This window comes from Pelophylax lessonae, assembly GCF_965119305.1.
Source record: "Pelophylax lessonae genome assembly, chromosome: 2".
Lineage (NCBI taxonomy): Eukaryota > Metazoa > Chordata > Amphibia > Anura > Ranidae > Pelophylax > Pelophylax lessonae.
In genome coordinates, this window is record NC_138769.1 from 25,477,991 (window position 1) to 25,500,120 (window position 22,130).

General features: G+C 38.8%; 1 protein-coding gene across 1 annotated transcript in view; it reads right to left on the reverse strand.

The window, feature by feature from the left end:
* Positions 1 to 3,881: 3,881 nt before the first annotated feature.
* The window catches only part of LSAMP (limbic system associated membrane protein), a 1,007,988-nt gene continuing 989,739 nt past the window's right edge, over positions 3,882 to 22,130 (reverse strand). Inside the window, exon 9 of the mRNA XM_082245475.1 lies at positions 3,882 to 5,708. Coding sequence (XP_082101601.1) covers positions 5,611 to 5,708 — 98 coding nt within the window. The 3' untranslated portion in view covers positions 3,882 to 5,610. The remainder of the gene's footprint in view (positions 5,709 to 22,130) is intronic.

Genomic DNA, 22,130 nt, shown 5'->3' on the forward strand with positions numbered 1-22,130 from the left:
GGTCTACAAAAAGCGCCATCCTTAAACCCATGCAAAAAAAAAAAAAAAAAGAAATAAACAAAAAAAAAAGAAAAAAACTACCAAACACTGACGTACACATTTTATTTCCCTTGACTTGGAAGCAGATCAAGCTTTAGTTTCAACTTTTTTTGAATTCTGGCTTACAAAAAGCTCCATATTTAGACCCATGCAAAAAAAATAAAAAAAAATAAAAACTACCAACGGAGGTTTGCATTTGACACATTTTTAACCAACACTGACCTCCAAATTTTATTTTCCTTGATTTGGAAGCAGATCAAGCTTTAGTTTCAACTTTTTTTGAATTCTGGTTTACAAAAAGCTCCATATTTAGACCCATGCAAAAAAAAAAAAAAAAAAAAAACAAAACAAAACATAAAAAAAAGAAAAAAACGAAATAAACAAAAAAAAGAAAAAAAAAAAAAACAACTACCAATGGAGGTTTGCGTTTGACACATTTTTAACCAACACTGACCTCCAAATTGTATTTTTCTTGACTTGGAGGCAAATCAAGCATTAGTTAGAACTTCTTTTGAATTTTCAGTAAATTCTTAACTAATACTGACCTCCAAGAATTAATATTCGTGACCTGGGGACAGATCGAGCTTTAGTTACTGACTTGGGGACAGATCGAGCTTTAGTTACAATATTTTTAAATTTTGGTCCACTAAAAGCTCCATATTTAGACCCATGGTAAAAAACAAAACAAAATGAACAATGAAGTTTTGTATTCAGTAAATTATTAACTAATACTGTCCTACAAAATTTAATATTCTTAACTTGGGGACAGATCAAGCTTAAGTTACAACATTTTTTTAATTCTGGTCTACAAAAAGCTCCATCTTTTGACCCCTACAAAAAAAAAAAAAAACTAACAATGGAGTTTTGCATTCGATAAATTCTTAACCAATACTGACCTCCAAAATTAATTTTTCCTTGACTTGGAGGCAAATTGAGTTTTAGTTACAATGTTTTTTTTAATTCTGGTCTACAAAAATCGCCATCTTTTGACCCCTACAAAAAAAAAAAACTAACAATGGAGTTTTGCATTCGGTATATTCTTCACCAATACTGACCTCAAATTTTTTTTTTTCTTGACTTGGAGGAAGATCATGCTTTAGTTATAACTTTTTTGATTTCTGGTGTACAAAAAGCTCCATCTTTAGACCCATGCACCAAAACAAACCAAAAAATACTAACAATTGAGTTTTGCATTCAGTAAATTCCTAACCAATACTGACCTCTAAAATTAATTTTTCTTGACTTGGAGGCAGATCGAGCTTTAGTTACAATGTTTTTGAATTCTGGTCTACAAAAATCTCCATCTTTTGACCCATGAAAAAAAAAACTACCAACGGAGGTTTGCATTCAGTAAATTCTTAACCAATACAGACCTCGAAAATGTATTTTTCTTGACTTGGAAGAAAGTCACGCTGTAGTTACAACTTTTTTAGAATTCTGGTCTACAAAAAGCTACATCTTTAGACTCATGCACCAAAACAAACCAAAAAAATACTAACAATTGAGTTTTGCACTCAGTAAATTCTTAACCAATACTGACCCCTAAAACTAATTTTTCTTGACTTGGAGGCAGATTGAGCTTTAGTTACAATGTTTTTGAATTCTGGTCTACAAAAATCTCCATCTTTTGATCCATGAAAAAAAACAACTAACAATTGAGTTTTGCACTCAGTAAATTCTTAACCAATACTGACCTTGAAAATCTATTTTTCTTGACTTGGAAGAAAGTCACGCTGTAGTTACAACTTTTTTAGAATTCTGGTCTACAAAAAGCTCCATCTTTAGACTCATGCACCAAAACAAAACAAACCAAAAAAATACTAACAGTTGAGTTTTGCACTTTCTTAACCAATACTGACCTCCAAAATTACTATTTTTTTGACTTGGAGGCAGATCAAGCTTTAGTTACAAATTATTTTTAATTCTGGTCTACTACAAGCTCCATCTTTTGACCCATTGAAACAAAAAAAAAAACAATAAACAAAAAAAAACACAAAATAAATAAACAAAACAAACAAATAATAAAAAAAAAATTAACAATGGAAGTTTGCATTCAGTAACTTCTTAACCAATACTGACCTCCAAAATTTATTTTTCTTGTCTTGGGACAGATCAAGTTTTAGTTACAACTTTTTTAAAAAAACTGGTCTACAAAAAGCTCTATCTTTAGACCCATGCAAAAAAATAAAAATAAAACTAACAATGGAGATTTTCATTCATTACATTTTTAACTGGAGCTTAAATTCTTAAAGCTCCATCTTTTTACCCATGCCCCCCCCCCCTCAAACAAAAAAAATAAAAATAAAAAATACCATTTGGGGTTTGCATTTGACACATTTTTAACCAACACTGACCTCCAAAATTTCATTTTTAAGATTTTTAGGCAAATTAAGTTTTAGTTTACATTTTGTTTGAATTCTGGTCTACAAAAAGCTTCATCTTTTGACTCATGCAAAAAAAAAAAAAAAAATGTTAGGACTCAAAATTCCATTTTTACATTTATCTGCACTGTTAAAATCTGAGTATCTGGTGAAATAATAAAAAAAAAAAAAAAAAAAAAAAAAATCAAGCACCCAAGAAAAGTTACCTCTGATAATTTGAGGTAGGTTTGGAATTTAGTTTGCTACAAATATTAGGGTTATCATATACATAGGCATGTACCAAAAGTAATTTCTGCAACATGTGCTATACGTTTTAAAATTAGCGTAAGCCTCATGATAGCCTGATGCACCCACATGCGTGAGTAGAAAATAAGCTGCCCACTCCCTTCCATTAGCATACGGGGCAGAACACATCACCATCATTTAAAGTAAATTTTTTGTTATTTGTTTTTCAGCATTTTGGGTGAAATATTCTCCATAAACAGATAAGCTGAAATACAGAGAGAAACAACAAACATTAGCTAATAGACCACATACATGTTTTTTTTTTTTTGTTTTTTTTTAATCCGACTATAAGCAACCGTTAAAACCAGTGTAAGATTACATATTTATAAAGGAGAATTGTTTTTTGATCATTTCATTCCCACATCTCAAACTAAACAAATGCCAAATATAATTTTACTTGTATGTATGATAACAGTTATGTTACATAAGTAGAGGTACAAAAAAAAAAAAAAAACATTTACTGTTTAAAGCAAGACCCTGAAAGAAAAAAAAAAAATAACGCTTGTACCCCATTACGTGTGAACACCAGAAGTCTGCCATTAAAAAAAAAAAAAAAAAATCCACCAATTCTTCTGCTATTTTGTTTTTCCCTTTGAAATAGGATTTTTTTTGAATTTTTTTTTTTATAAGTCACACGGGTTAAAATATTGATTGAAAAGCTATTACTGAACACCAAGGTTCTATACTTATGAACTCATTGACCAAGCACTCCAATGGGACAGAGAGCAATTATTATATAACTTATACCCTATGGCTATTTGATGCTCTCTTAGAACCTAGAACTCCTTGCTCAGTCATGCAAAAAGGATTTAACGTTGCGGCAACTGGTTCTCTATGAATAAAACCCTGTTTGTTTTTTTTGATATGTGTTAGTCCCTACAGCAAGCTTGGCACACACTCACGCACACACACGAAAAGCAGGCAAATAAAGCAGTCCCTGTAAGATTTGAGCCCAGGAGGAAGTTTAATCCCTTTGCCCCTTCCGTTTTGTTCTTTGTATATTCTAGTGGAACTGGTGTGTACGTTCTTCATACTTCGAGAAGGTCTCATATGCCTCTAAAGAAAAGAGAGAAGGGGTTGGAGATCAAAGTTGGGCGTCAACCCAAACTGACACCACAGGCTTCTCAAGAAGTACCGTCAGGACATTGTGTCTTGAATTTTATACGTGGAATGCCAACCTGATATCATAGGCTTCTTGCAAAGTATCTAAGGACATTGTGCCTTCACTATTGTACGTGGAGGCAAAGGGTTGATGCCAACCTGATATCATAGGCTTCTTAAGAAGTATCCTAGTAAATTGTGCCTCCAACGTTGTATGCAGAAGTAAAGGGTTGATGCCAACCTGACAATATAGGCTTCTCAAGAAGTATCTTGAGACATTGTTCCTTCGCTGTTGTACGTGGAGGCAGAGGGTTGATGGCAACCTGATATCATAGGCTTCTTAAGAAGTATCTTAGTACATTGTGCCTTCAACATTATATGCAGAGGCAAAGGGCTAATGCCAACCTGACATCAAAGGCTCCTCAAGAAGTATCTTAGGTCATTGTGCCTTCAAAGTTGCACGCAGAGGCAGAGAGTTGACGCCAACCTGACACCATAGGTTTCTCAAGAAGTATCTTAGGACATTGTGCCTTCACTATTGTACGTGGAGGCAAAGGGTTGATGCCAACCTGATATCATAGGCTTCTTAAGAAGTATCTTACTCCATTGTGCCTTCAACGTTGTATGCAGAGGCCAAGGGCTAATACCAACCTGACATCATAGGCTTCTCAAGAAGTATCTTGAGACATTGTGCCTTCACTGTTGTACTTAGAGGCAGGCAGAGGGTTGATGCCAACCTGATATCATAGGCTTCTTAAGAAGTATCTTAGTACATTGTGCCTTCAACGTTGTGTATGCAGAGGCAAAGGGCTAATGCCAACCTGACATCATAGACTTCTCAAGAAGTATCCTAGGTTATTGTGCCTTCAAAGTTGCACGCAGAGGCAGAGAGTTGACGCCAACCTGACACCATAGGTTTCTCAAGAAGTATCTTAGGACATCGTGCCTTGAACGTTTTACATGGGGGCAAAGGGATTAAAGAGCTACTACTCTGACTCAACCTGTAGCTAATGCAGATGCCACTTTGGAGGACACCAAAATTCATCACAGGCTAGAGATAGACCTCTCGGTAATTTAACTTAGAAAACTAATATATATTTCCTATTGTTACAATGGTTCCATGTGATGGACTTATCAATAGGTGAAGACATGTTTACAAAACACAAACTTGGAAACCCAATGTGATGACTACCAAATGAACCCTATAGGTAGTGAGGTCGTATAAGTAAGAGGTGTCCTCCTAAGGTGTCCTTCACCTAACAAATGGTCGAGTAGTCAGTCAACCCTGTTTTTGGCAGGATGGTCCTGACGAGGCCCTCTGCCCAAAAGAAAAAAAACAGGTTGAGGGACACCAGAAAACCAGGGTTAATCATAATCATTAAAGAATTCATTCGGGAACGAGCGAGAGAGAGGCTGGAACACCAGAAAGAGACAATTACATGAAGAGAATTTCAAACCAACAAAAGAAGAAAAAAAGACAAGAAAATTAAAAACATTTTTTTACAACATTTCAATGTTCTCAGCATTATGCGGTTCTTTACACAGAATTCAGTCCCTTCATTTTGTCATGTCATTTAGGCTTCTTGTTGAATTAGAAATTTTCTGGTCTTCTTGTTTTGTTTTTTATTTATTTATATTTTTCTTCCTTAAGGTATAATTTTCCATTGCTTCGCAACACGCTTTGTGAAGGAAACAGTCCCATCTCTCCCTCTCTCTCCTCCTCCTCCTCTCCAAAGTTACTTTTTTTTTTTTTTCGGTATTTTCTTAATTTTTTTTTGTTGTATTCTCTTATATAGGTATTATATTAACATTTGCAGATTAGGCAGATGAGGGCAGTCACCATAAGCCAAAGGGAAGCAGCCAGGTTGCGAGATCCATTGTCCACTATCGCTGTCCCTGGTCCTGTAGAGAGAAAGAGATGTGTTAATAGATTATTCTGGCTTCAAACAGTGTAATAATTAATATATATATATATATATATATATATATATATATATTTAAAATATAAATACAATTTAAATTATAATAAATAATAATTTTTAAATAAATACATAACTGTGTCAATTTGTGTACTTTAATATCTGCCTAAAGATCAGCTTTAGGTGATTAACTCTGTGGCTCTGCGGAGCTGGGGTCCCGGCTACAAATCCCAGCAGAACCTCCATTAATATGCTTCCTGTTTGTGTGAGATCCCACCACCAGTCATACATATATATATATTATCAATAATCCAAATGAGAGAGCAGCACTCTCACATTTCGACGAGGCACAACCTCGTCTTCCTCAGGATTTCCGTCCTGAGGAAGACGAGCTTGTGCCTCATCGAAATGTCAAAATAAAATCTCCACTGTGCATTCCCCTTTGAAGACCAACGAGTGCTGCTCTCTCATTTGGATTATATATATATATATATGTGTGTGTGTGTGTATATATATATATATATATATATATATATATATATATATATATATATATATCTATATATATTTATATATATATATATTATATATACACACGTTTCTTTGTAAAATATAATAAAAAATTGTAATTAAAATAGAAATATACAGTATTCCACAAAAGTGAGTACACCCCTCATATTTATGTAAACATTTTATTCTATCTTTTCATGTGACAACACTGAAGAAATTACATTTTGCTACAATGTAAAGTAGTGAGTGTACAGCCTAACAGTGTAAATTTGCTGTCCCCTCAAAATAACTCAACACACAGCCATTAATGTCTAAACCGCTGGCAACAAAAGTGAGTACACCCCTAAGTGACAATGTCCAAATTGGGCCCAAAGTGTCAATATTTTGTGTGGCCACCATTATTTTCCAGCACTGCCTTAACCCTCTTGGGCATGGCCCGGTACTGTTGAGCTCAATTGGCATTTGCCATTAAACACCACAATTGGCAGGTCCACCACTGGCGCTTTTCACAGATGAGAGCAGGTTCACCCTGAGCACATGTGACAGATGTGAAAGGGTCGGGAGAATCCGTGGAGAATATTATTCTGCCTGAACATCATTTAGCATGACCAGTTTGGTGGTGGGTCAGTGAGGGTCTGGGGAGGCATGTCCATAGGGAGATGCACAGACCTCTACAGACCAGACAATGGCACCCTGACTGCAAATCCTGACTGACTGAAATCCTTGGACCCATTGTCAGACCCTACACTGGTGCAGTGGGTCCTGAGCTCCTCCTGGTGCACAACAATGCATGACCTCATGTGGCAAGAGTACGCAGCCAGTTCCTGGAGGATGAAGGAATTGAGAGCATTGCATGGCCCCCACACTCGCCTGATCTAAATCCAATAGAACCCCTCTGGGACATTATGTTTCGGCCCACCGATGCTGCAAGGTTGTGCCTCAGTCTTTTCAGGAGCTCAGTGATGCCCTGGTCCAGATCTGGGAGGAAATACCCCAGGACACCATCCGTTGTCTCATTAGGAGCATGCCCGGACATTGTCAGGCATGCCTACAAGCACGAGGGGGCCATAAAAACTACTGAGTACTATTCTGAGTTGCTTGAATGAAATTTCAGCAAAATGGACTAGCCTGCTGCATCATTTTTTCACTTTGATTGTCGGGGTGTCTTTGAATTCAGCCCTCTGTAGGGTGATAATTTTCATTTCCATCAAACAATGTGGCATCCTTTCCTTCCTAACACATTACCCAGGCCATACCAGTATGGATCCTAACACATTACCCAGTCCATACCATTATAGATACTCACACATTACCCAGTCCATACCAGTATAGATCCTAACACATTACCCAGCCCATACCAGTATAGATCCTAACACATTACCCAGCCCATACCAGTATAGATCCTAACACATTACCCAGTCCATACCAGTATGGATCCTCACACATTACCCAGTCCATACCAGTATGGATCCTAACACATTATCCAGTCCATACCAGTATAGATCCTAACACATTACCCAGTCCATACCAGTATAGATCCTCACACATTACCCAGTCCATACCAGTATAGATCCTCACACATTACCCAGTCCATACCAGTATAGATCCTAACACATTACCCAGCCCATACCAGTATGGATCCTAACACATTACCCAGTCCATACCAGTATAGATCCTCACACATTACCCAGTCCATACCAGTATAGATCCTAACACAGAACCCAGTCCATACTAGTATAGATCCTAACACATTACCCAGTCCATACCAGTATAGATCCTCACACATTACCCAGCCCATACCAGTATAGATCCTAACACATTACCCAGCCCATACCAGTATAGATCCTAACACATTACCCAGTCCATACCAGTATGGATCCTCACACATTACCCAGTCCATACCAGTATGGATCCTAACACATTATCCAGTCCATACCAGTATAGATCCTAACACATTACCCAGTCCATACCAGTATAGATCCTCACACATTACCCAGTCCATACCAGTATAGATCCTCACACATTACCCAGTCCATACCAGTATAGATCCTAACACATTACCCAGCCCATACCAGTATGGATCCTAACACATTACCCAGTCCATACCAGTATAGATCCTCACACATTACCCAGTCCATACCAGTATAGATCCTAACACAGAACCCAGTCCATACCAGTATAGATCCTAACACATTACCCAGTCCATACCAGTATAGATCCTAACACAGTACCCAGTCCATACCAGTATAGATCCTAACACAGTACCCAGTCCATACCAGTATAGATCCTAACACAGTACCCAGTCCATACCAGTATAGATCCTAACACATTACCCAGTCCATACCAGTATAGATCCTAACACATTACCCAGTCCATACCAGTATAGATCCTATTACATTACCCAGTACATACCAGTATAGATCCTAACGCATTACCCAGTCCATACCAGTATAGATCCTAACACATTACCCAGTCCATACCAGTATAGATCCTAATGCATTACCCAGTCCATACCAGTATAGATCCTAACACATCATCCAGTCCATACCAGTATAGATCCTAACACATCACCCAGTCCATACCAGTATAGAGATCCAGCATGAGATTTTTCCCCATTGAGATCTGATGTGTTTTCAAAGTGTTTTTTTTTTTTTTTTTGAGCAGTGTATTTATATTTACACATATGCTTTATATACAGTATATTGTCAAAAGTATTGGGACACCTGCCTTTACACGCACCTGAACTTTAAAGAGGTTGTAAACCCATACAATTTTTTATTTTTTTTGCAACCTGAAAGAGAAACACATAATGAGCTAGTATGCACTGCATACTAGCTCATTATGAAATATTTACCTTAGAACGAGCCTCCGGCGTGCCGCCCGCTTACCTGTATGACGGGCGACAGTTCCTTCAGAGCGCATGCGCCAGTGACGTCACTGGCTGCATGTAAGGTAAATATCTCCTAAACTGTGCCTGTTTAGGAGATATTTACAGTACCTATAGGTAAGCCTTATCATAGGCTTACCTATAGGTACAACTAGCAGAGGAGGGTTTACTTCCTCTTTAATGGCATCCCAGTCTTAGTCCGTAGGGTTCAATATTGAGTTGGCCCACCCTTTGCAGCTACAGTAAAACAGCTTCAACTCTTCTGGGAAGGCTGTCCATAAGGTTTAGGAGTGTCTATGGGAATGTTTGACCATTCTTGCAGAAGAGCATTTGTGAGGTCAGGCACTGATGTTGGACGAGAAGGCCTGGCTCAAGTCACCACTCAAATTCACCCAAAAGGTGTTCTGTCAGGTTGAGGTCAGGACTCTGTGCAGGCCAGTCAAGCTCCTCCACCCCAAACTTACTCATCCATGTCATTATGGACCTTGCTTTGTGTATTGGTGTGTAGTCATGTTGGAACAGGAAGGGGCCATCCCCAAACTGTTCACACAAAGTTGGGAGCATGAAATTGTCCAAAATGTTAGTAGATGGCTACAAAGGATGGGCCAACTCAATATTAAACCCTACGGACTAAGACTGGGATGCCATTCACACGTTTATGTGCGTGTCAATGCAGGCGTCCCAATACTTTTAACAATGTAGTGTATATACTGTATATATATATATATATATATATATATATATATATATATATATATATATATATATATATATAAATATAAATATACACACTATGTATTTATTTTTATTTTTTAAAGCAATTTCCACCTAATCTGCAAAATGTGAGGTTCATTACAATATAACATTTTGTTGGAAGTAAAACCGCTAATATTTAAATCGAAATCAATTTTGCCAAAATACTTTTGCAATCCCAAATGCTGAATGCTCTTGATGATTGATTCCTTTTAATACAATGCTGTTTCTCTTCCCTCTTGCGCCCCCTGCTGGCTGCCAGGGTTATATTTTTATCCCTCTGCCTTGTGGGCATTGGAGATAACGCCCTTTACATTTCATGGCTCATAAAGAAGCAGAGAGCTGAGGAGTGTCTGTTCAATTGATCAGCAGTCTCTCCCCCAGAGTCCTATTCATCGAACTCCAGATCAATTTAGTCGATCCAATAGAAGCAGCTGTAATTATAGAGTGGGTAGATGGGGGGGGGGGGGGTGCATGGATCCTACACAGCACTGACACCGCGCCTCACCTTCTTCCGCCTTTTATATGTTGCCAAAATTCATTCTTCCAAATGTAATTTGCATTTAATTCAACAGTGCAGCTCAGCGGTAAAAACTGAATGCACAGATGAAATACATATATGGGAGCTGCCAAATGATTTTATTTCTGTCTTTCCAGTCCAGAGATTTATACAGCTCTGCGAGACAGCACAGCCAACCGAAACCCTGACTTCATTCTACTGCAGGCTTGGTCACCTCTCCACCCCCCAGCTGGTGATTTGACAGTGAAAGAGCAGCAGAAGAGTGATGAGTTCATCTCTCTGCTCTCTCTTCTTACCAGCAGGTTTTAGTCAGCACATGGATACCTGATTGATCTTCGTACTTCGGCTCCCGGTGCTGCTGTCTTATATACAGTATCTCACAAAAGTGAGTACACCCCTCACATTTTTGTAAATATTTTATTCTATCTTTTCATGTGACAACACTGAAGAAATGACACTTTGCTACAATGTAAAGTAGTGAGTGTACAGCTTGTATAACAGTGTAAATTTGCTGTCCAATCAAAATAACTCAACACACAGCCATTAATGTCTAAACCGCTGGCAATAATATAAATTATTATTATTACATATAAATGATGTCATTGTTCTTTATAATAATTTATAATAATAATTTTATTGAGTTAATTATTATTTAATTTAAATATATATATATATATTTTAAATAAATGCATAACTGTATAACTGCATAACTGTATTCATTTGTGTTTTTTATTATCTGCTGGAAGATCAGCTTTAATTGGTTAGCACCGTGGCTTTGCGGAGTTGGGGTCCTGGCTACAAATCCCAGCAGGACCCCCAGTTATATGCTTCCTGTTTGTGTGGGAATTAAGTCAAACCTATACAGATAAAATACCCCTCTTCACCCTACCAGATCCCAGTGTCTGTGTACGTTCTTTGGAGGGCAGAGACTGATGGGAGTATTCTCTGTACTCTGTACTACCCTGCAGCATATGTCAGGTCTATATTAGTGAATGGCATAGAACATGGTGGCTATAGAGACTGCAAACATAGTGTTAATGATTTTTTAGAGGGACCTGTGAAGAATGAGGATGACCTCCTGATCCTAGGTCTGACCCCTAGAAGTTGCTGACATGGAATACAATTACAGGATGGGGGGTGCAAATTTCACCAGCTGCATCATTTTTGCACAAATAATATGACAGAAGACTGCACCTTTAAAAAAAAAATAGGCAATTACAATATTTATTCACGTTAAAGTGATCCCGCCCCATAGAGCAAACAAAATAAATAAAACATTTTAAAATTATTTAAAAAAAAAACTTTAAAAAAAAAAATATTAAAATAAAGAATTCAAATTTTAAAAAATATATATCTCTCTCTCATTGCTGAGTAATCCTCAATTGTAAATAATTTATTTCTGTCACTACACCTTTAGAAACATTGTTAAATCAAATCTGCATGACGACTTTTTATTTATTTTAAATGATTCAATTGATGATTTATAATTAAATTTTACATGGGAAGGCCCAACAGTCAAGACTGTACCTGTAGAAAGGTCACAGGCAAGATTTTAATTGGCTAATAAAATTGCCCATTTGCTCCCTAGTCTTGGAAGAAAAAAATAAAAATAAAACATTTTATTTGATGTGTGCCGGACACCGCAAATTTGTATCTAGTTATAATGTTGTGGATAGGGGTCAGAGTCACCTCCTATTGGCTGTGCTGTCACAGCATGCATTTCAAGGGGCCCGGGAACATATTCTGTAGGACAATGACCAGAAGTCAATATTGCAGAAGAGGCTGATTGATGGGTGCAATTTAAGATGGGGGGGGGGGGAGCAGCAAATTCCATTATACACTGATTTATATGTAGCCTATAAAACATTCGACTTCCCCCGCCCCCGGCCCAACCATAACTTATTGACCTAATAATCTATCACTCACTACATTATCCCGGTTACAGCACCCAACAGACAATATCCGGGGTTTGGATGAAATGATAAATATGAGTTTGTCATTCTGGTCATACTTACCACCAACAGTAATGCAGGAGATTCATTACATCATCATTATTATCGTTATTATTATTATTAATATTATTATTTGTATTATTATTATCATTGTTATTGTTCTTGGTATAATAATAATACTAATAATAATAATAATAATACAAAGTAGAAGTAGCATAGTACCAATACTACTACTACTACTACTACTTCTACTACTACTACTACTACTACTACTACTACTACTACTACTACTACTACTACTACTTCTACTACTACTAAAGGTAATAGTTACTTCTAATAAGTTTAATACTACTAATACTGTTGTTATTATTATTATCATTAATTTTGTTGTTATTGTTAATATTATTATTATTATTATTATTATTATTATTATTATTATTAGTAGTAGTAGTATTATTAGTATTATTATTATTAATATTATTATTGCTAATAATATTATCATCAATAGTATTATTGTTAATATAATTATATTACTATTATCATCATTATCGTTGTTATTATTATTACTACTACTATGACTATTAAAATAATTTTTGTTGTTGTTATTATTATTATTATTGTTATTATTTTTCTGTTGATAACAATAATAATAGTTACAGTAGCAATACTAATAATATGAATACTACTACTGCTAATAATTACTAATTCTATTATTAGTATTACAACTACTACTGTTGGTATGCTTATTATTATTACTATTATTATTGTTATTATTATTATTATTATTATTAGTACTGCTAGTATTATAATCAATAGTGTTATTATTGTTAATATTATTATCATCATTAGCATTTCTATTATTACTTCTACTACTGCTATTATTGGTATTATTATGATGATGATTATTATTATTATTACTCTGTTAATCTGTTAATAATAATAATAATAATAATAATAATAATAATAATAATAGCAGTAGCAATACTAATACTACTACCACTACTAATATTTACTACTTCTACTATTATTATTATTATTATTATTATTATTATTATTATTAATATTACTACTTCTACTACTACTACTACTACTACTACTACTACTGTTGGTTTGCTTATTATTATTATTGGTATTATGATTATTAGTACTCCTAATATTATAATCAATAGTGTTATTATTGTTAATATTATTATCATCATTAGCATTTCTATTGTTATTATTACTGCTATTATTGGTATTATTATTATGATTATTTTTATTATTATTATTCTGTTAATAATAATAATAATAATAATAATAATAATAATAATAATAATAATAGCAATACTACTACTACTAATAAGAATAATAATTACTACTTCTACTATTATTATTACTACTACTACTGTTGGTATGCTTATTATTATTATTGGTAATATTATTATTAGTACTGCTAATATTATAATCAATAGTGTTATTATTGTTAATATTATTATCATCATTAGCATTTCTGTTGTTATTATTACTTCTACTACTGCTATTATTGGTATTATTATTATTATTATAATAATAATAATAATAATAATAATAGCAGTAGCAATACTAATAATACTACTACTAATAAGAATAATAATTACTACTTCTACTATTATTATTACTACTACTACTGTTATTATTATTATTATTATTATTATCATCATCATCATTATCATTTTTGTTGGCAATATTACTGATACTACTGTTAGTAGTAATAATATTATCATGGATATTTTTATTGTTATTATTATGACATATCGAGAACTTATTAATGCAAACATGTAAAATTATTGAAAGATTGACAATAAAAAAAAAAAAAAATCTTCCTTCTGTAGCCCTTTTATTGAAAAAATAGCTGCATGAACCAATCAAAAACACACACCAGAGAAAAGAACAGGGAGAGGCACAAACACACACTGCTGTTCAATGCTGTGAATCTGTGCGTATCTGTCACCATCTAGTGGTAAAAATGTAAAATTGCAGCTTTTTCTTGTTCCTGAATCCTGACTATTGAATATGGTTGAAGAGAATGCAATATGGAAGCTCTCATTTCTGAGTGTTTTTTCTCAAGGACGCAGTCTCTGTCATTCTGATCCTTTCTTTCCTACCTTTTGTGTGATGGTGTCAGTGACTGGAAAGTGAGGCCAGGATTGGGATGGCACACCTGGCACTGAACCTTTGAAAACCAGTCATCTATTGCAGCTGCCATATTTCTAAGTACATGTTAAAGTAAATATTCTTTCTGAGACTTACACCCAGGGCCGTCTTTATTATTGGTTGGACCCTGGCCAAATATTTTCTTGGACCCTCCCGAATCCACGTATCAACTATTTTCGGGCAGTGAGGTCTCAGAGGGCAGCTGTCTTGGGCCCCACAACAATGACTGGGCCCGGGGCAGCTGCCCCTTTTGCCCTGTGTTAAAGACGGCCCTGCTTACACCTGGAACATGCAGGGAGGTAAAGAACTTTTATCTAACTTCACTTGCAACATACTTGTTCTGGGTGAGTGACTCAATTAATTGAAGCCAGAGAAAGCCCGGTAAGTAATATATTCAAAAGGAGGTCAGTGATGGCAGCCCTGCTGTATATCTAATGAAGGGTTACTAAATGTATGTAGACAGTGCCGGCACAAGGTCTCCTAGAGCCCAGGGTGAATGTGCCAAATTGCGCCCCCCAAAAAATTGAGCACTAGTCTGCATACTTGGCTCAAATCCTCTCTTTACACGTATGCTCCTAGCACAACCCCCCCCCCCTCCAAAAAAAAAAAGAAAGAAATCCCCCTTGCTAGCAGAAATTCTCTACCCCTAAAATTTCCCCTCGCCCCACTCCAGATCCCCCCACCAAAAACAAATTTGCCTCCCCCATCCTAGCACAACCCCCCCCCAATTTCCCCTTCTAGCACAAATGTCCCCCAATCATCTCTACTAGCACAAATCCTCTCCCCCCACTCCAAATCCCCTCACCCAGAACAAAAATCCCCCCCCCCACTCAAAACACCCCCCCACCCAAAAAAAAGTCCCCTCCCCATTCTAGCACAACACCCCCCCCTCTCTAATTTCCCCCCTAGCACAAATGTCCCTCCGTCATCCCTACTAGCACAAATCCCCCTCCCAAAAGAAATGTTTCCCCCCTACTAGCACAAATCCCCTTGCCCATTTCCCATCTCAACACAAATTCCCCCCCCCCCCAATCAACACTCCTAGAACAACTCCCCAAATTTGCCCTACTATAACAATTTTTACCTCCTGCCAACCTCCGCCCCCCCCAAAAAAAAGACCCTTCCCAATAGGAATCTCCTCCCCCAAATGGCCCCCAAACCTCACATGATACAACAGTGCCCAGGGTTCCTCCTGCCATCCTTACTGCCCACCCCTTTTCCTGGTCCTGTATGCAGAAAAGAAACACTTGCCTAAGGGTAGATTCAAAATGATGACTGATGTTGTTCATTGTTGCTAGTTAAGCTCCTCTTACAATATACAGTATACAGTACATGGTTCAGAAATTCAGGGGGGGAGGGGCATGTTTATTGGACCCATCCCCGTTCCTGACCAATTAGGCTTCATGTTTAGGTCTGGCATGGATTTTTGGAGGGCCCCATGCCCTTTTGGCGCTTTTTTTCCTGCATGGGGTTCCCCCTTACAGTCCACACCAAGTCCCTATCTTCGATAAGGGTTTGATTTAGATTTTTTTTTGGGGGGGGGGGGGCCATATTGTTTTTGTTTGTGTGTGGTCCCTCCTTACCAGACCCTTAACTAGGATACGGGTCTGGTATAGATTTTGAGGGGGAATCCAAATCTCTTTTATGGTGCACCATGAAAACCAATTATTGTGTGGACTCCGGAGTCCTAGCAACTAATGATGTCATCGGTACGGCATCCTTGGTTGTTAGGACGCAGGTGGCCTCTGATAACGCCAGTGACAATGACACTAAATACCCTTCAGTTGCAGCAGCCATAGATTCAGCCGGTGGGCAAACTAGGAACATGTAAAGCTTGGGTCAAACTCGAAATTCTGGCAAACTCCAGTTCCATCCCTGAAGAAAGGGGGGGGGGGTGGTGTCTAAACCCCAAAATTCACTTGCTCTCCTATTCCAATAAAGACTCTATGACCATTGTTGAGGTTCCCTTTCTTACAAATTTGGACTTCTCTTAGGTCCCCTTTCTTGAGAATGCTCTGTTATACAGAAGCAGCTCCACCCAGGCGAGTTTTATCAATGCAATGCCCAATCACAACAATAGACACTAATAATGGGAGATCTGACACCATGCATGTACACAGTAATAAAAAAAAAGTTTGAAAAAAAAAATTATATCAATACAAGTAATGCAAATATAAGTATAAATGGTAAAAAATTAATTCGTACCCTACGGCTCTTGACTGGTTTACCAGGACCGAGCAGTAAACCAAGATGGCCACCACACACTGATCTCAGGCCAGTAATCCTTTTTTTTTACCATACGTTCAATTACTGGGTTGATGGGCTGACGCATTTCACTCGGCATAGGGTATAGTCATACCTGGACACAGCAAGGTACAACAGCTATATACACACTGCTGCTCCTAAGCTGACATACAGTATCTCACAAAAGTGAGTACACCCCTCCCATTTTTGTAAATATTGTATATATATCTTTTCATGTGACAACACTGAAGAAATGACACTTTGCTACAATGTAAAGTAGTGAGTGTACAGCTTGTATAACAGTGTAAATTTGCTGCCCCCTCATAATAACTCAACACACAGCCATTAATGTCTAAACCGCTGGCAACAAAAGTGAGTACACCCTTAAGTGGAAATGTCTATTTTACTCTCTGGTGTCATGTGACTCGTTAGTGTTACAAGTTCTTAGGTGTGAATGGGGAGCAGGTGTGTTACATTTGGTGTTATCGCTCTCACTCTCTCATACTGGTCACTGGAAGTTCAACATGGCACCTCATGGCAAAGAACTCTCTGAGAGTCTGAAAAAAGAATTGTTGCTCTACATAAAGATGCCCTAGGCTATAAGAAGATTGCCAAGACCCTGAAACTGAGCTGCAGCACGGTGGCCAAGACCATACAGAGGTTTATGAGGACAGGCTCCACTCAGAACAGGCCTCGGAATTAACACTGCTGGAATGGGCATCCGCGGGGGGGGGGGGGGGGCGGGGGGGGCAGGTGCCCCCCCTCTGGAATCTCAACTTCCCCTTTAAAGTGGTTGTTAAATCACTTTATGCCATCCTGTCTGGTTTGGTTAATAATCCTGTGTGTCTGTGTATGTTTTTTAAAAAAAATAAGCCGTTCTTTACCAGTTTTCAGAGCACCGATTGCCGCTCACGTGACTCACCGGCTCTCTCCTCTCCCCATCTGACAGCTGCTTGCAGTGGGCGGAGCCGAGGATTCCCCACTGACGTCAGTCGGCAGGGGAGGAGGAGAGAGGCGGTGGGTCAAGTGAGCAGTGATTGGCACTCTGAAAACTTGTAAAGAATGGCTTATTTTTATAAAACACAGACACAGGGGCACACAGGATTATTAAACAGACTGTAGACAGGATATGTAACATTAAATTAAAGTACATCAGCAGGAGGGGAGGGGGGTGGGCACTGACACAGGAGCAGACAAGGAGGGAGGGGGGAGAGAGGACAGAGGAGGACAGGAAGGCTGCAGGTGACTGAGGCATGTAAACTGACCACGGTGTCAGGGCTCAGCAGCCATGATATACTGTGGTCAGTTTACAGAGGGGAGGACATACATAGGCAGGATCAGCCAGGTATTTTAGGTGATATGGAGGGGCCAAATTACACAGCACAAGCACTGTGCTGTATAACATGCTTTAACCACTTAAGCCCCGGAAGATTTTACCCCCTCAATTTTGCAAAAATAACAATATTTTTCACATTTTTTTTTATATGAAATTCCCAAAATTTTTTAACATTTCCGGCCAATTTGTTTTATGCTACATATGTTTGGTAAAAAAAAAAACGCAAAAAGCGTATTTTGATTGGTTTGCTCAAAAGTTATCGCGTTTACTAACAAAGGGAAAGATTTTTGTCATTTTTGTTGTTTTTTTTGTTAACGCGTAATGGCGGCGATCTGCGATTTTTTTTGCGGTACTGCGACATTGCGGCGGACAGATCGGACCCTTGACTGACATTTTTGAGACTTTTGGGGTTACCAGTGACATTACTGCAGTAATCAGTGCTATACATATGCACTGTTACTGTAAAATGACACTGGTAGTGAAGGGATTAACTTTATTTGAGAGGGAGGGGCTGTGTGTGTCCCTAGGGGCGTGATTCTAACTGTGATTGGCTGTGGCTTGAGGTGTAGGAACAATGATTAACGGTCCTACATAGTAGAAATGTATGATCACTGTTTCTACACAGGGGAGAATGACAGGCAGCTTGTTTACATCAGCCGCCTGCCTTTCTCCCGCTGTCACGGACGATTGTGAGTGAGCGGCAGACATCGGGTCCGCCGCTCACACGCGTGGGGGGGTCCGTGACCGCGCGGGAGCGCGCCTCCGGCGGCGCGCACTCTCTCCCCGGAGCCTCACAGGCTAGTGACGTACCGGTACGTCACTTTGCCTGTGAGGGGCTGACCGCCGCAGTATATGTACTTGAGGCGGTCGGCAAGTGGTTAAGAGAACAGGATCTGTATTTTATTTATTTTTTTTAGGTTAACAAACGCTTTAAAAATAAATTCTGCAGTTTCCCCTTTAAAAATAAATACTTGCGAGTTGCGACTCTCGGGGTGCCTTTATGACATTGTCGAAAAGGGGGGAAGTATGGGTGACCTTAAAATTATGCCCCCCCCCCCTCCCCCTGAAAAAAGTTCTGGGGATGCTCATAACTGCTGGTTTCTATGCAGAGCTGCCCCAGATTTTGCACTCGCCAGTTTTAGTAAATAAACCTTTTTGTGTCCATGTAGACGTAGGTTTTTAGAAGAGCAGAAACGTTTAGATGCAGTCAGAGCTCTTCTCCTGAATGCATAAGAATTGCCTTCAAGAGAGGAGCTCTTGGGCATAAAAAAAAATACCAAACATGCCTAAATGCACCTAGATGTGCCTAAGCACTAGGTGCGTTTCGTGCACAAGCATTTTTTTTTTTTCATTTGAATGGCCTGAATAAATTACAATTTTGGCCAATTAAATAGATTAACGCCCAAACGCGGCTGAGCGTGCCTGAACGCATTTGAAAAACTGCGGCTTAGGTGCATTTTTTAACACTGAAGAAACAGAGTTTATAATAAACCATTGTGCATGAGGCCTCAATGTTCCCCTATGACAGTGATGGCAAACCTTGGCACTCCAGATGTTTTGGAACTACATTTCCCATGATGCTCAACTACACTGCAGAGCGCATGAGAATCATGGGAAATGAAGTTCCAAAACATCTGGGATGCCAAGTTTCGCCATCACTGCCCTGTGACATATTGGTGCACATACTTCAATAAACCTACAAGATTGTTGCAACTATACCGAGTATTTTTACGAGAACTCGTGAAAAGACTCCTGATACCCCAAAATCGATACTTTGCAGTGCGAATGAATGAGCTCAAATCGTACTGCAAAAAATCGCATGCGATTTGAACAGGAATGTGGTGCAATTTCTGTCTGAATTGCATGCAGTTTCCCGCACCGCTCCAGTGTGAATCCAGGCTGAGATCGCTATGACAAGCCTGGGTGCACACCAGAGCAGGCAATTCATACAGGAGTTGTACCGCATTCCTGTTCAAATCGCATGAGGTTCTTCGTGATTTGAGCTCATTCATTTTGTATGGGTGCAAATGGCAACACAAAGTATAGGCGCTCGGTATCGGTGAGTACTTGATAGAATCGGTACTTGTACTTGCCAGTAACAAAGGGTATGGGTGCGTCCCTAGTTGCAACAATATCAAATAATGCAATGCACATTTATAATATAATATTAACAACGCATATCCCAAACCATGGGAGTCCAACCATTGGTCCTCCAGCTGTTGCGGAACTACAAGTCCCATGAGGCATTGCAAGGCTGACAGTTGCAAGCATGACTCCCAAAGGCAGAGGCATGATGGGATTTGTAGTTCTGCGACAGCTGGAGGGCCACAGGATGGACACCCATGCCCCAAACAAAATAAAAACCTATCCTATAAAACCAATTTGTTGTTTAAATACCCCAGCCCCTTCCGGTGTCCAATTATCTCTGAGACTAAACATTATACAGGGTGAAACGCGTCAGCCCATAGATGCAGAAATGGGGGTTATATACCAAACATATCCCAATAAAAGGCTTAGTGAGCTGAGGTTGACCAGTGGTGGTCGTGTTTGCTTGCTACAACATTTGGAGTTGGACTAGCCCTCTGGCTGGAGTTGTGTGAGAGAGTCGGAGGGGCGAGTCTTCTTGGAGCAACTTAGTAGATTGTTTATTTTATCATGTGACCATAAGTGTGTGCAGCCTTTTGCATTAGTATGTGCACCCCCAAGGCTCAAACTCACATGCGTGTGTGTAGCTGTGTGTATGTATGATTTATGTCTTAGGCCCCGGCCCTTTCACACGATCAAACCGATCAAGTCCGCCTTTACATTTTTCAGGCAGATCCGATCGTGCCACCTCTTCTCCTCTATGGGGAGGCGGATGCCGCTGACATCTACCTGGCTTCCGATCTGACAAGATCCGCTGAAAACAGACGTATGGCAATAGGTTCGCCATCCATCCAGTGGGTCGGATCGGATGGGATTGGATGAAAAAGGCCAGGCTCTCCAGTTTCATGCGATCTCCCCATAGAGAAGAGCAGGACAGATCTGTCTCTGCACAGTGAGCGGAGATGGACCTGTCATCCACCTGTTCAGCGGGAATCAGCGGAGTCCGTCCAAATGGATCCACACCATGTGAAAGGTGCCTTATAAATAAATCTAAACAAACATTTTAAAATGTATTAACACATGGTTGGTGTAATGGTGTCAGTAGAGCAGTGAACGTTGTCAGTGACTAGAGCAGTGGATGGTGTCAGTAGGGCAGAGGTTGGTGCCAGGCAGTGGAGCAGTGGATGTGTCAGTAGAGCAGAGGTTGGTGCCAGGCAGTGGAGCAGTGGATGTGTCAGTAGGGCAGAGTTTGGTACTAGAGATGTATAGAACTGTTCGCCGGCGAACAGTTCCCGGCGAACTTAGCATGTTCGCGTTCGCCGCTGCCGGCGAACATATGCGATGTTCGGTCCGCCCCCCATAAGACATCATTGAGGCAAACTTTGACCCTGAACTTTACAGTCAGCAGACACATTTCCAGCCAATCAGCATACCTCCCTCCCACACCCTCCCACCTCCTATAAATAAGCAAGGGCAGCATCCATCTTAGATCATTCTGAAGCAGTGTGTGTAGTGAGAGTAGGGAGAGAGCTGCTGCTGCTGCTGCTGCTGCTGCTGCTGTTAAGCTAGGGACAGTTAGTCAGTGTTCCTGGTCTTGCAGTGTTCTTGGTCCACTACTGCTGTAATATCAGCACCCCAAAAAGCCCTTCTAAGGGCTGGTATTTGTGTTTTTTTTTTATATATATATATATATATATATATATACCTAGCGTCCCCAAAAGCCCTTTTAAGGGCTGGTAATTGAGTTGTTTCTTCTTATATATATATATATATATCTATATCTATCTAGTGTCCCCAAAAGCCCTTTTAAGGGCTGGTAATTGAGGATTTTTTTTATTTATATATATACATATATATATATATATATATATATAGTGTCCCCAAAAGCCCTTTTAAGGGCTGGTAAGGTAATAGAGTTTTTTCTTTATATATATATCTATATATAT